Raw genomic sequence first — 14,569 nt, forward strand, 5'->3', positions numbered from 1 at the left:
CTCACTGAATGGTGGTGGGGGGGGGGTCCCTAGCGTGATTGGCTCGGATTATGTCATGCGGGATTTGAAGAAAATGAGTCGGGAAAGGAGGGGGGGGCAAAAAAGTGGACAGGAAAGCAAAGGTACAGACCTCTTCCTCCTCAATTCGAGCAGGTTCAATCAGCAGATTATTGACTTGATCAAATGACACCCCCTGTTAGGGACAGGAACCAGCGACAAGCATGCGGATTAGTCAGGCCCCCCGACAAAATAAAACGCTCACACTCCAAATTCCAAAATAAAATCAAAACACTCATCCTCCTCAACTGTCCAGACACTCGCTCTCTCTCTGTGTGTGTGACATCCCATGTCCTCGTTTTTTTTTTTAAGGGCAATAAAAACCACGCACGCACCAACCCAGCCACCAGAAGCAAATACAGGCAGAGATGGAAAGGCAAGAGCTGCGGCACGAAAACCAGTTTTTGGGGCAGAAAGATCCACATTTAAAACCATGCAGCTTTGGATAGAAGCGAGAGAATAAACCTATTTGGAGGAAAGCAGAATCGATTATAGAAATGATCAATTTAGAGGCATAAATGAGGGGTGGTTGGGGGGTCGGGGGTGAGGGGGTTTGTTCAATAAAATCAAAACAAAAGCTCACTGGTCCCGATCCAGCTCTGCCAATACATCTTCTGGTCACACACACGCTAACACACATCGACATTGATTAGCATTTCTTTCATTCAATCACCTACAATCAATTAAGTGGTTCATTATAATAACAGGTGGACTCCACCCACTCCACTCCACTCTCTCACACACACACACACACACACAAAGCATGAGAAATTACGCAATTAATGATTAAAGCAATGGCCAGCTGACATGTACGGTGAGGTTTTTAGTACTGATCAGCGTCAGAGAGCGAAAATCTGGCCTGCAGCCGCCCCAAGGGGGAGGGAACCAAAAAAAAAACAAACAAAAAAAAAATGTACACTGTGGCTTTAAGTGTCCTACTTTCCCGTGGACGTCCCTCCTTTACCTTGACCTGACTGGAATTGATGTGGTACCGGCTGTCTTCCAGCTCGGACGCCTCCATCCTGTGCCGCAGCAGCGGGGTGCCGAAGCTGTCGTCGTCGTCGTCTTCCTCCTCGTCATCCTCCCGTTCGTCAGCCCGTGCGGGCGAGACGAGGCCGTCGGGACTGAAGCCCTGCAGGAGCGCCGCTACGGTCTCCGGCTTGGGGAGCTTGGTGATCTTGAAGTGCTTCTTGTAGTGTGGCGTGTCCTTCCTGATGAGACGCTGCTTCTCGGAGGGGAAGGGCGGCCGTTCCGCGTCGTCGTCGCTTCTCTCGTCGTCGTTGACGCCGTCCTCGTCGTCGTCGTCTTCGCCGCGGATGATGGGCTCCTCTGCAAAGTGCACGGTGGGCTAGCGGAGGAAGAGCGGCAAGATTTGGGGTTTGAATTACAATTGAAATACAAATTATCACGGCGGACGAGTGGTTAGCAAGCAGTCCCACACAGCGAGGAGACCCGAGTTCGATTCCACCCTCGGCCATCTCTGTGTGGAGTTTGCATGTTCTCCCCGTGCATGCGTGGGTTTTCTCCGGGTACTCCGGTTTCCTCTCACATTCCAAAAACATGCTAGGTTGCTAACATGCTAATTGCAGACTCCATATTTTCCATAGGTAGGAATGTGAGTGTGAATGGTTGTTTGTCTGTATGTGCCCTGTGATTGGCTGGCGACCAGTCCAGGGTGTACCCCGCCTCTCGCCCGAAGACAGCTGGGATAGGCTCCCTCCCACATTCCAAAAACATGCTAGGTTAATTAGCGACTCCAAATTGTCCATAGGTATGAATGTGAGTGTGAATGGTTGTTTGTCTATATGTGCCCTGTGATTGGCTGGCGATCAGTCCAGGGTGTACCCCGCCTCTCGCCCGAAGACAGCTGGGATAGGCTCCCTCCCACATTCCAAAAACATGCTAGGTTAATTAGCGACTCCAAATTGTCTATAGGTATGAATGCGAGTGTGAATGGTTGTTTGTCTATATGTGCCCTGTGATTGGCTGGCCACCAGTCCAGGGTGGACAGCTGGGATAGGCTCCAGCACCCGTGCGACCCGCGTGAGGATAAGCGGTAGAAAATGAATTAATGAATGAATACAAATTATTGGTGATATTCGATATTATCGATATTTTTTTCATTATTGTGATCGAGGTTTGTGACATGTGCGTTCTCCGTCTGTCAAACATTTGTAACATTTCCCAATATGTCGTTTTTTTTCAACAGTATTGAATGGAAGCATTTCTTCTGCAACGTAGCGAGCGACACCGTCTGTGAGCGCGCACCATTTTCGTCTTTGCTGCACCACCCTTTTTTTAAATTAAAAAAAACATTCCATTAATCGTGACAAGACCGAGCGGGGGCTTGAATTCCGCTCACCTCGATGTACTCCACCTCCATCTCGTCAAGGTCCTCCTCCTCCTGATTAAAGTGACCGTCCACGAGGTCTTCTCTATGGGACGGAACGACGCCTTCCCGCCTCTCTTCGTGGGAGGTGGCCGACAGGGTGCTGTCGGACACGTGCGAGTCGTGGCTCTGGTTGGAAAGATCACTGAGACGTTTCTCCTGAGAGCAAAATAAGCACATAAGAAAGACTTCCGGGTCAATCGGAAAATCGTAAGCGGGCGTTGTACCTGCGCATCGGAGGACTGATCGCCCTCAGGTCTGGACGTGAAGGCCTCGTTCCGTCTCTCCTCGATGACTTTCTTCATCACTTTTAACTCGCTGGGATGGGGCGTGGCTCGGCGTTGAAGGCCCTGAAGAACAAGCGTCAACAACGTTTCATAGAAGACCCACAATTCGATTCTCCGTTAAGTCATTAAGGCGTTGCAATTACTCGGCGCTCTGCGGCGGCTTCGTCGTCCTCGTCCTCCGCCTTGGTCTCTTCCTGGAACTGGATCACAGACACCCTGTTCAGGTTGCTGTCCGTCCAGCTGTCGTCCACGCTGTTCTGGAGCAGGTTCTCTGTGGACAATAAAGAATGTCAATCCACAGCGCGGAGAAGCATGTAACCAGGTGCTTCTCACCGAGGCTGGGCGAAGGCTGCTGAGGCAGAAGGTAGCACGTTAACACCTTCTCCCCCGTGCGCTCGTCATCCTCCGTCTGGAACTTGAGCATGGGCTGCGATTGGTTCTCTGCCAGCCACATGGCCTTCAGGTTGAGGTTGGTCAAGGCGAAAGGCAGGTTTTGTAATCTGGAGGGTGAGAAGTGGGTGAGTGGGGGTGAGACAACGGCGCTCTCCGTTGAAGACGTCCCGTGTGCTTCAAACCTGTTCCCGGCCACGTCCAGCACGTGAAGCTCGGTGGCGTCGGCGAGCTCGGCGGGCAGCTTCCCCAGGCGGTTGTCTCTGAGCGAGAGCACGTTGAGGCTGGCGCATCCCCCCAGCTCTTTGGGCACGGCGCCCAGGCGGTTGCGGTCTACATTCAAGTTGGTCAGCTTCTTCAGCTTGCCGAGCGAGCGAGGAAGCGTCTAACCGGGGGACGACATAAAAATCAGTACTTCTATGTAATAATATTTTTAATTATTATTTTTTTTATTTTATTATAATATTTTGCTTTTATTTATTTTATTATTTTTTTTATTAAAATTAATTTTTGCAGCCTTACTTGGAGAAGGTTCTCAGTCAATACGAGTTCTGTCAGATTTTCACACTCCCCTATGGAATCAGTCAGGTGAGTCAGTCTGTTCTGGTCCACCTTCAGAATGGACAGTTGCTTCAGACCTCCTAAAAAAAACAAAAAAAAAACATTTTAACCATCTAGATGGGTTAGAAAAAAATTAATAAATTATTATTGAACTATATTATTAGCTATGACACTAATTTTCAAAGCTAAGACAGCAGTTGGGATTTTTAATGCATGTTATTAGCATCAGAAAAAATATATATACGCTTAATGCAATGGTGGCACTAGCATTATTCTTCCACTAGAGGGCAGTGTTTGTTTCTTCTCCAGCTCACCAATGCTGTCTGGAACCACCTCCAGCAGGTTCTGTGTCAGCAGCATGTCGGTGAGCGCCAGGAGACCGTTGAGCTCAGACGGCAGCTCCTCCAGACGGTTCTCCGACACGTCCAGACACACCAGTCTCCGCAGGTTCCCCAGTTCCTACAGACACAAAAATATCAACGGGGGTGACCATTTTCTTTACCTGCAAAAAACAACATAAACAAACCTCAAAAAGGAACTTACTGGTGGTAACGAGGAGAGCTGGTTCCGGTCCAGCCAGAGCTCCCTCAGGTTGGGCAGAGCGCCAAGGGTGTCCGGCTGAACCAAAGAGAAAACAAGACAATAAGAATAAGTTTGGGTTGGTGTTGCCAAGTCAGGAAGTTAAGAGTCAGAGTGGAAACCGCTAGTCGAGGCTTTGAGGCGGCTGCTGCAAACATCATGTGATCTCTGCGTATCAACAGAATCTGCACGCTTAAAGGGAATAACGTCCTGCGATACAGTTTTCGACATCATTAGACATGAAATAAAATAATCTATACAATCCCAAATAAGATAAATGAGCCGTTTAAGACAGAAATAAAATATTGTGTGTAACGATACATGTGAAGATGGTAAACAGGAAGTGACGTCAGGGGTTCAGAGATGACTTTCAGCAACAGTAGTTTTTATTATTTTTTTTTTTTTATTACCGGCGATGTAAGCCTGTTGTTCTGCCAATCAGTTCCGATGCTGGTGTGTTTTCCCAAAAATGACATATGATTATGTGAAATACTACATTTCATAGTCTTTGAATGCGTCTTTTTAACGCCTTATACTTGGATTTTAGTTCATTTTGCCATTTGTATGCTTGAAAACTTAATTTAGGCATAAAATAACACAATCTATACGATCCCAAATAAGATATAAATGAGCCGTTTAAGACAAAAATAAAATATTGTGTGAAGATGGTAAACAGGAAGTGACGTCAGAGGTTCAGAGATGACTTTCAGCAACAGTAGTTTGTATTTGGGATTTTTATTACCGGCGATGTAAGCCTGTTGTTCCGCCAATCAGTTCTGATGCTGGTGTGTTTTCCCAAAAATGACATACGATTATGTCAAATACTACATTTCATAGTCTTTGAATGCGTCTTTTGAATGCCTTATACTTGGATTTTAGTTCATTTTGCCATTTGTATGCTTGAAAACTCAATTTAGGCATAAAATAACACAAAAATGACAGTATAATCATGTCAAATACAGTAAACCTCGGATATATCGGACTCGGATATATCGGAAATTCGCTCACAACGGACAGATAAAAAAAGAACCGATTTTTCTGTAATGCATTTCCAATAAAAATTCATTGCATATATCGGATTTTTTATAACGGATTTCGACTATTTCGGGCAAAATCTCCAGTCCCGTTCCAATGCATTTCCATTAAATTTCCCTCGCATATATCGGATGGCCGCATCGTGGCGCTCCGATTCGCCGAATCGTGACAGGCCGCTATACGACGTCATTTGCAGCGTTGCCTGCGCGTCCAGGTACATTGGAAACATATTCAAGGAAGTGCCTTTTTATAACTGATAAAATCCAATTTACGCATATACCGGATATACAGTGGGGCAAAAAAGTATTTAGTCAGCCACCAATTGTGCAAGTTCTCCCACTTAAAAAGATGAGAGAGGCCTGTAATTTTCATCATAGGTACGCTTCAACTATGAGAGACAAAATGAGAAAAAAAAATCCAGATAATCACATTGTTTGATTTTTAAAGAATTTATTTGCAAATCATGGTGGAAAATAAGTATTTGGTCACCTACAAACAAGCAAGATTTGTGGCTCTCACAGACCTGTAAGTTCTTCTTTAAGAAGCTCCTCTGTCCTCCACTCGTTACCTGTATTGATGGCACCTGTTTGAACTGGTTATCAGTATAAAAGACACCTGTCCACAACCTCAGACAGTCACACTCCAAACTCCACTATGGCCAAGACCAAAGAGCTGTCAAAGGACATCAGAAACAAAATTGTAGACCTGCACCAGGCTGGGAAGACTGAATCTGCAATAGTTAAGCAGCTTGGTGTGAAGAAATCAACTGTGGGAGCAATTGTGAGAAAATGGAAGACCTACAAGACCACCGATAATCTCCCTCGATCTGGGGCTCCACGCAAGATCTCACCCCGTGGGGTCAAAATGATAACAAGAACGGTGAGCAAAAATCCCAGAACCACACGGGGGGACCTAGTGAAAGACCTGCAGAGAGCTGGGACCATATTAACGAAGGCTACCATAAGTAACACACTCCGCCGCCAGGGACTCAAATCCTGCAGTGCCAGACGTGTCCCCCTGCTGAAGCCAGTACATGTCCAAGCCCGTCTGAAGTTTGCTAGAGAGCATTTGGATGATCCAGAAGAGGATTGGGAGAATGTAATATGGTCAGATGAAACCAAAATAGAACTTTTTGGTATCAACTCAACTCGTCGTGTTTGGAGGAGAAAGAATGCTGAGTTGCATCCAAACAACACCACACCTACTGTGAAGCATGGGGGTGGAAACATCATGCTCTGGGGCTGTTTTTCTGCAAAGGGACCAGGACAACTGATCCGTGTAAATGGGAGAATGAATGGGGCCATGTATCGTGAGATTCTGAATGAAAACCTTCTTCCATCAGCAAGGGCACTGAAGATGAAACGTGGCTGGGTCTTTCAGCATGACAACGATCCCAAACACACCGCCCGGGCAACGAAGGAGTGGCTTCATAAGAAGCATTTCAAGGTCCTGGAGTGGCCTAGCCAGTCTCCAGATCTCAACCCCATAGAAAATCTTTGGAGGGAGTTGAAAATCCGTGTTGCCCAGCGACAGCCCCTAAACATCACTGCTCTAGAGGCGATCTGCATGGAGGAATGGGCCAAAATACCTACAACAGTGTGTGAAAATCTTGTGAAGAGTTACAGAAAACGTTTGATCTCTGTCATTGCCAACAAAGGGTATATCACAAAGTATTGAGATGAACTTTTGTTTTTGACCAAATACTTATTTTCCACCATGATTTGCAAATAAATTCTTTAAAAATCAAACAATATGATTATCTGGATTTTTTTTTCTCATTTTGTCTCTCATAGTTGAAGCGTACCTATGATGAAAATTACAGGCCTCTCTCATCTTTTTAAGTGGGAGAACTTGCACAATTGGTGGCTGACTAAATACTTTTTTGCCCCACTGTAAATCCGATATATGCGTAAAACGGACATTTTCCGGTATACGCATATAACGGATTTCGCTTATATCGGACAAAACCAGTGGGAACAATTGAATCCGATATATCCGAGGTTTACTGTATGTGAAGATGGTGAACAGGAAGTGATGTCAGGGGTTCAGAGATGACTTTCAGCAACAGTAGTTTTTATTTGGGATTATTATTAACGGCGATGTAAGCCTGTTGTTCCGCCAAACAGTTCCGATGCTGGTGTGTTTTCCCAAAAAGGACAAAATACTACATTTCATAGTCTTTGAATGCGTCTTTGGAATGCCTTATACTTGGATTTTAGTTCATTTTGCCATTTGTATGCTTAAAAACTTAATTTAGGCAAGATATCTGTCTAATAAAGTCATATTCAACCACCAAACAACATGATTTATGACTCCATATATTTTTGAAAAGGGCAAAATTCGAAATGGCGAGGGATGACCGTAACAGGATTGTTGTTGTATCCTACAAAGAAAAATGTCTAGTTACAATGTTTAGGCCCCGCCCCCTCCTCAGGCCATTGAGCCTTTTGTACCGACAGGCTCGTGTGAATACAGAAAGCGCGGTCCCCGTCAGAGGCCACCTAGTGACAACCCAACCGCATAGAATATAATCTCACGGAGGCCAGTTACTTACCAACACTTCCAGTTCGTTGCTGCCCAGGTCCAGCTGTTCCAGTTTCACCAGGAAAGACAGCGACCTGAGAACACGTAGGAATGTTTATGTTATGACATAAGAGCGGTCGATGATGTCCGTCCGCACACGTGTGTGGTTCCTAATCCTGATGGATATGGCGGCAGATTGCATAACAGTTCCCGTACACGGTGTTACGGAGGCGACGCTTACGTGGGTAGGGACTTGAGCAGGTTCTCCCTCAGCTCCAGCGTCACCAGGTTGGCCAGACTGCGACAGAAAAGAGAAGAGGCAGGTTGTATAGTCAGATGGCGGGTCTGTTGGGGGGGGGGCTCTTCCATCTGTCCGTCAATTAATGCTTAACAAGCGCACGCCAAATGTATTTGAACGTGCACACTTGCATTGGCATCACCGCGTACCGATGACGGGAACAACAGTGACAGTGAACTGATCGTGCACGTACTTTCCGATGTCGCTGGGCAAAGTCTGCAACGACACCTCGTTGAGCGCCAAGTGAGCGAGCGTTCGCAGTTGAGTGAAACCATCCGGCAATCTGCGGGCACACAAAAAAAAAAGGACGGAATCAAAAGGGGAGAGTCTCTTTAAGGATCACATGACCGCTATTCCCATCTGTGTCGCCATTCTGCTGCTTTTCCATTAAGAGGACAATAAAAGAGCGAAACAAGAGGACACGCGATACGGCGTGACTTTATACCCCCCCGATGACTTGATAGAACGACGCCATTGTTGCATTAACACGTCGCTTCCTGCGGGCTCTTGTTCGATGACTGCGAACAGGATTTCCTGTGTGGTGGGACCCTTGAAAGCACCGCCGTTATACTTTTAGCATGCAGTGGAGCCGTGTAGACCAGATTTATTGATTCGATACCATGGAGATTACCTTCAAGGCATTTTTATCACAATAAACCACATGACAAATATCGCCTTATCATCTTTGCGTATCATATTTTAGTCATAAGCCCCCTCTACCTGCCCACACACACACACAAAGCTTTAAATTATGATTATTTATTCTAAATTATTTAAATTATTTGTACAAATGACTGTTTACGCTGTACATTGTTCATATTTGATGTCATCTATTTATTCTCCACATTACTATTATTTATTATTATTATTATTATTATTTATTCTAAATTATTTGTACAAATTACTGTTTATGCTGTACATTTTTCATATTTGATGTCATCTATTTATTCTCCACATTACTATTATTTATTATTATTGTTATTTATTCTAAATTATTAGTACAAATTACTGTTTACGCTGTATATTTTTCATATTTGATGTCATCTATTTATTCTCCACATTACTATTATTTATTATTATTACTATTACTATTATTATTATTATTATTATTATTATTATTATTATTAATACGGCATTGACAATAAAGAAAGTCTATCTATCTATTTATCAAATATTTTAACTAATTATTTTCGATTAATCGGATAATACAGTACATATTTTGTCACTAATATGAATACACAAGAGGAAATAGATTACATTTCAGTTAATAATAAACAATTTCTTTTATTACATGATGTGCTGTGCATTCATAAATCCTAAACTTAAACAGGCCGAGTAGAAATAAGGAGACATTTCCTTGATAAGATGCACGCATGATATTGTATTACCAACGTGATGGGCTGTTCCACTCCACTTACCTGGAGAGGGGGTTTCCACTGAAGTCCGCGATCTCCAAGGCCCGGCAAAATTTAATGCTCTCGGGGATCTCCGGAATGTCTGCGGGAGATCAGAGGAGATGGAGATGTAAGAGGGCTTGGTAAATCTTTTTTTTTTTTTTTTTTTAAAGTTCGTTTTTAAGCGCAACCAGATGCTGAAGCACAGGAATGCGAGCGAAAGAAAAGGCGAGACGACTTTTTGAGTTCAGTGACTCGTTCCACCCGAGTCAAAAAAACCACGAAGGCGTTCACGGACACACTTTTCAGATTGTGAGATCCTCTGCAAGGGCTGCACCGAGTGGTTAGCGTGCAGGCCTCACAGCTAGGAAACCCGAGTTCAATCCCCGTGCATGCGTGGGTTTTCTCTGGGTACTCCGATTTCCTCCCACATCCCAAAAAAACATGCTAGGTTAATTAGCGTCTCCAAATTATCCATAGATATGAATGTGAGTGTGAATGGTTGTTTGTCTACATGTGCCCTGTGATTGGCTGGCGACCAGTCCAGTGTGAATCCCGCCTCTTGCCTGAAGACAGCTGGGATAGGCTCCCTCCCACATTCCAAAAAAAACATGCTAGGTTAATTAGCGACTCCAAATTGTCCATAGGTATGAATGTGAGTGTGAATGGTTGTTTGGCTATATGTGTCCTGTGATTGGCTGGTCACCAGTCCAGTGTGAATCCCGCCTCTCGCCCAAAGACAGCTGGGATAGGCTCCCTCCCACATTCCAAAAAAACATACTAGGTTAATTAGCGACTCAAAATTGTCCATAGGTATGAATGTGAGTGTGAATGGTTGTTTGTCTATATGTGCCCTGTGATTGGCTGGCGACCAGTCAAGTGTGAATCCCGCCTCTTGCCTGAAGACAGCTGGGATAGGCTCCCTCCCACATTCTAAAAACATGCTAGGTTAATTAGCGACTCCAAATTGTCCATAGGTATAAATGTGAGTGTGAATGGTTGTTTGTCTGTATGTGCCCTGTGATTGGCTGGCCACCAGTTCTGGGTGTTCTGGGTGTTCTGGGCCACCAGTTCTCACCCAAAGACAGCTGGGATAGGCTCCCTCCCACATTCCAAAAACATGCTAGGTTAATTAGCGACTCCAAATTGTCCATAAGTATGAATGTGAGTGTGAATGGTTGTTTGTCTATATGTGCCCTGTGATTGGCTGGCGACCAGTCCAGTGTGAATCCCGCCTCTTGCCTGAAGACAGCTGAGATAGGCTCCCTCCCACATTCCAAAAACATGCTAGGTTAATTAGCGTCTCCAAATTATCCATAGGTATGAATGTGAGTGTGAATGGTTGTTTGTCTATATGTGCCCTGTGATTGGCTGGTCACCAGTCCAGTGTGAATCCCTCCTCTCGCCTGAAGACAGCTGGGATAGGCTCCCTCCCACATTCCAAAAACATGCTAGGTTAATTAGCGACTCCAAATTGTCCATAGGTATGAATGTGAGTGTGAATGGTTGTTTGTCTATATGTGCCCTGTGATTGGCTGGCCATCACACTTTTGTATGCCTTTTGTGTGTCACTGTACCGTTTCTGGATATGTCCAGCTCCACCAGCTGCATGAAGTTGGCCACCTCAGGCGGCAGTCTCTGGATGTCATTGTCGCTCAGGCCCAGCTTCCGTAGGTTGAGCAGTCTGAAGAAAGGCTGCGCAGACACAAAAAACGGTGTTATTTGTCAGGATGTCAGGATGCAAGGTGCTTGTACGGGGTCATTTCCTGTTTCATCGACACGTGAGGTCGAACTCTCGGCATCAACAGTGCCAAAATACTAAGGAGTCAGCACATATACAGAAGGTCGTCTCCGGAAACGCATTCTGTGTTAATATTCACCCTAAAAAAAAAAACCACTTCCTCACCATGGTGACGCTCAGCAAACAAAGAACGAGGGAAAAAGTGGGCCATGCCAAGTGATTTCACAGGGTTGCGGTTGAGAGACATTCCACCGCCGGCCGCTCTGTGCACGTCTCTGTTGGGACGGACAGACAGAAGGCGGCGGGGACGCACAAGCAGGAAACTGATGGCGTTATGAAGCTCTCTATCGTTCCCCGCCGAAGTGGCGTGGACAGAGAGTCCCACTGTTTGCCCTCTCATTCGCTCGGCTTCTCAGACTCGCCAACAAAAGGACGACTCTTGGCGAACTCGCAGACTTGGACTCGGGGGTAGGGATTTGTGTAAATTCATTAAGGCTTGTAGATTTCTGCTGCTATCTCCCAGCTGGAGCCTCAATCGGAGTTCGCAGACAACCGCGACAATTTGATTCGAAAATTAAAAACCGATTTCACAGGGATTTTACATTTTATCAACAGCTCCTTTCAGGGGTATTGTGTGTGTACAAGTGATGGGCTTTTGTGGGGCGTCAAAGCATTTGGGGGAGGGGGGGTGAAGACAGGATTGACAATGAATTTATACTCGAGTCCCTTACAATAAACAACAGCAATCTGGCAAACTGGTAACCAGGTATTTATTCACGATTAAAGTTACTGAATCATTTCAGATCGGATCGTTCTAAATTACCCGATCGTTCTTGTAATTGGATCGCCAACCTGGAATCATTAAAATGAATCATGACACCGCTACTGACGCTGTAGCCGACTTCCGCCGTTTTGTTAGCAAGCTAATGATGCTAACAGGACACGCTAAAAACAAAACCCATTCAGGAACACAGCTGGACTCAGGCCCATATTGTACGCTAACCGAGGTTCCACTGTATTTCATCGCTGGATCTCGAGTCGAGTTCCGACTGCGAGGCAGAAGCAGCAAACCGCCAGGAATCCAAGCTAACCCAATCAAGCTATCATCCAATCATCACTGCATTCCTCTCCTCTCTTGATATCGTCCGGGGGAGGTAATAACATTACTAGCCGTTACACAAAGATGGCCGTTCACTTGGAATTAAACTGAAGGCTTTGGGTGAGTCACAACTGAAAGAAAATGTGTATTACATTTGGGTATATTTGCTAACAAAGCGCAGAGTTTGTGATTCAGTTGATTCACGGAGACAAACAAGGATGTAAAACAGTCAAAGTGTTAACATAACTAGCATAAATAGCATAAAAAAACCTGTTTACGATGCCCTAAATATTATTAGAGCCCTGTGGGTGTGAAATAGCACCCCTTTGTCACCGAAACGCACCTATTTTTCTTTTGTTTACACCACACTGCGCAGGTTTTATGCGGCGGGGACTTGAGATGAGTGTTAGCTAGCAGGCTAGCGAGCTAACCAGTTAGTCTCAAATTGATTTCTTGTGAATTTACAAAGCCAAAAAACTACCACTTCCACACAGAACGAGAGGAGAACTTTTTATTTTTCTGCACCAAAAAAGTATAAATATTATTTTAAAAAATTAACTTGGAGTTGGATCTACATAATTTCATATGGGGAAATTTTTTATTTGGTTTTTGATACGATGTAAAACTATAAGAAACTATCGTCTTTACTCCACGGTCAGGTCAGTGAGTCAGTTGTAATAACAAGAGCGAGCGGTGGGATTTAGCGTAGCGCTAAAAGTGTCTTTGTGGTACCAGGAAACCACAGCCGGTCCCTTGAGGGCCGCACAACAGAACGTCTTTACAACGCGGCGTGTTTGTGTGTGGGACCATTTGTGCGGTTAGACGGCAGGTCGGTGGCTTTGCAGCTTTGGAGGCTTTAATAATGCGGCTTGTTTGATTCGGAAGGAGGTGAGGGTGTGAATTTTGATTGTAGATGAATTGATGAATTGTATAGGGGGGTGGGAGCATGTGCCATGTGACAGCAGGGGGGCAGCGTGGGGAACTTCCAGTTGCCATGAGAATGCCAAGCGACAGACTCAATGCATCGTTGACTATGTAGCGTGTTGAACATTCGGCTCCGACGGTTGCGTTTTGCGGACAAACGCCAGCTTCTGGTGCTTGAACTCGACACTCAGCAGAAGTGTTTACAAAATTCTTAACTTGCTCCTTGGATGACGCTGCCGGGAACTACGGGGAGTGTGCGCGCTGAAAGAACACTGTAAATTCATAGCGTGGAATGTTTGTGAAATCAATCCTGAGCCACTGGTTTCACGGAGCGTCGGCGGCTAACCAGGAAGAGAAAGTAGCATGAGAATTGTTTGCATGCTGGAATTGCTATTCCAAAAAAGCAATAGTAACTCCAGTTTACGCTCACACATTTCCTGTGGAAGTGGAATTCTGATTCACACATTCCCGAGCCTCCAAATCCCCGGCGTAGGCCCACCCCTGCACGGCTCTGCTCAATGGCGGTGCAGCCTAGCGACACACAACAATGCAGGAGGAGGGGCGGATGCACGCTTTTTGAAGTGGACTCTCGCGAGGCCACGGCTGACTGGATAGCTTGGTCATCCGTGGGGTGGGTACACCTCATTAGGGCCCACTGTGTTACTGACAACTGTATTGTCGTGATGTCCATGAATGATCCCCCGAGGTAGCCAGACACAAACGGTCACAAAAAAAAAAAAAGCAACGCCGCCCAAAATATTTGCACTGGTACAGGAAGTGGAGTGGAAACACCAACTCCCAATTAGCACTGCCAGCGCCCGCCCGCCGTTCTACACCCGGACCCCCCTCCTCCTTGCGCTCCTCCTCTCCCGGGTTCCCTCCATTTTCTGAGGCGGCGGGACAAAAGGCGGGCGAGTCGAGCTCTCGCTGACCAGCCCCATCCCCCCCCCCTCGTGGCCTGTCCCGGGGATTCCTCCATTGTCTAAAATGGCACGGCCGTAGAGGAGGAAGCGGGGCTAAAAATGGAGGGATTGAAGCCTCGGAAGGATGACAAAGAAGAAGAATGGCTGATGAACTGGGGAGAGGGGGGCCGGGGGGGGTGTTGTGGCACCAATAAAAGAGGTGTATCATTGCACCGTTTTGTGTTTGTGTTTCATTTTAAAGTGGAACTTCTGCAGCTCGTGTCACCCGGACGGGCCACACAAGCAGAAGGGGGGCAGTGGCGGAGCTGGTCTGTCCCACACACACAAACGCCACACAAAGACAAACGCCAAGCCAAGTATCGTCTAAAC

The 14,569-nt window shown here is 45.8% G+C and overlaps 1 protein-coding gene across 6 annotated transcripts in view; it reads right to left on the reverse strand.

The window, feature by feature from the left end:
* Window positions 1-14,569, reverse strand: part of scrib (scribble planar cell polarity protein) — a 46,089-nt gene that overhangs the window by 22,844 nt on the left and 8,676 nt on the right. For all 6 annotated transcript variants that reach the window (XM_058060747.1, XM_058060743.1, XM_058060742.1 and 3 more), the window contains exons 2-16: window positions 11,091-11,208; window positions 9,538-9,616; window positions 8,313-8,402; window positions 8,063-8,119; window positions 7,853-7,916; window positions 4,228-4,302; window positions 3,999-4,143; window positions 3,646-3,764; window positions 3,309-3,508; window positions 3,067-3,233; window positions 2,877-3,004; window positions 2,674-2,796; window positions 2,420-2,605; window positions 1,022-1,405; window positions 131-193 (exon numbers count right to left, since the gene is read on the reverse strand). In XM_058060747.1, the coding sequence (XP_057916730.1) occupies window positions 131-193; window positions 1,022-1,405; window positions 2,420-2,605; window positions 2,674-2,796; window positions 2,877-3,004; window positions 3,067-3,233; window positions 3,309-3,508; window positions 3,646-3,764; window positions 3,999-4,143; window positions 4,228-4,302; window positions 7,853-7,916; window positions 8,063-8,119; window positions 8,313-8,402; window positions 9,538-9,616; window positions 11,091-11,208 (1,998 nt within the window). The remainder of the gene's footprint in view (window positions 1-130; window positions 194-1,021; window positions 1,406-2,419; window positions 2,606-2,673; window positions 2,797-2,876; window positions 3,005-3,066; window positions 3,234-3,308; window positions 3,509-3,645; window positions 3,765-3,998; window positions 4,144-4,227; window positions 4,303-7,852; window positions 7,917-8,062; window positions 8,120-8,312; window positions 8,403-9,537; window positions 9,617-11,090; window positions 11,209-14,569) is intronic.

Source organism: Doryrhamphus excisus, chromosome 21 (assembly GCF_030265055.1).
Source record: "Doryrhamphus excisus isolate RoL2022-K1 chromosome 21, RoL_Dexc_1.0, whole genome shotgun sequence".
Lineage (NCBI taxonomy): Eukaryota > Metazoa > Chordata > Actinopteri > Syngnathiformes > Syngnathidae > Doryrhamphus > Doryrhamphus excisus.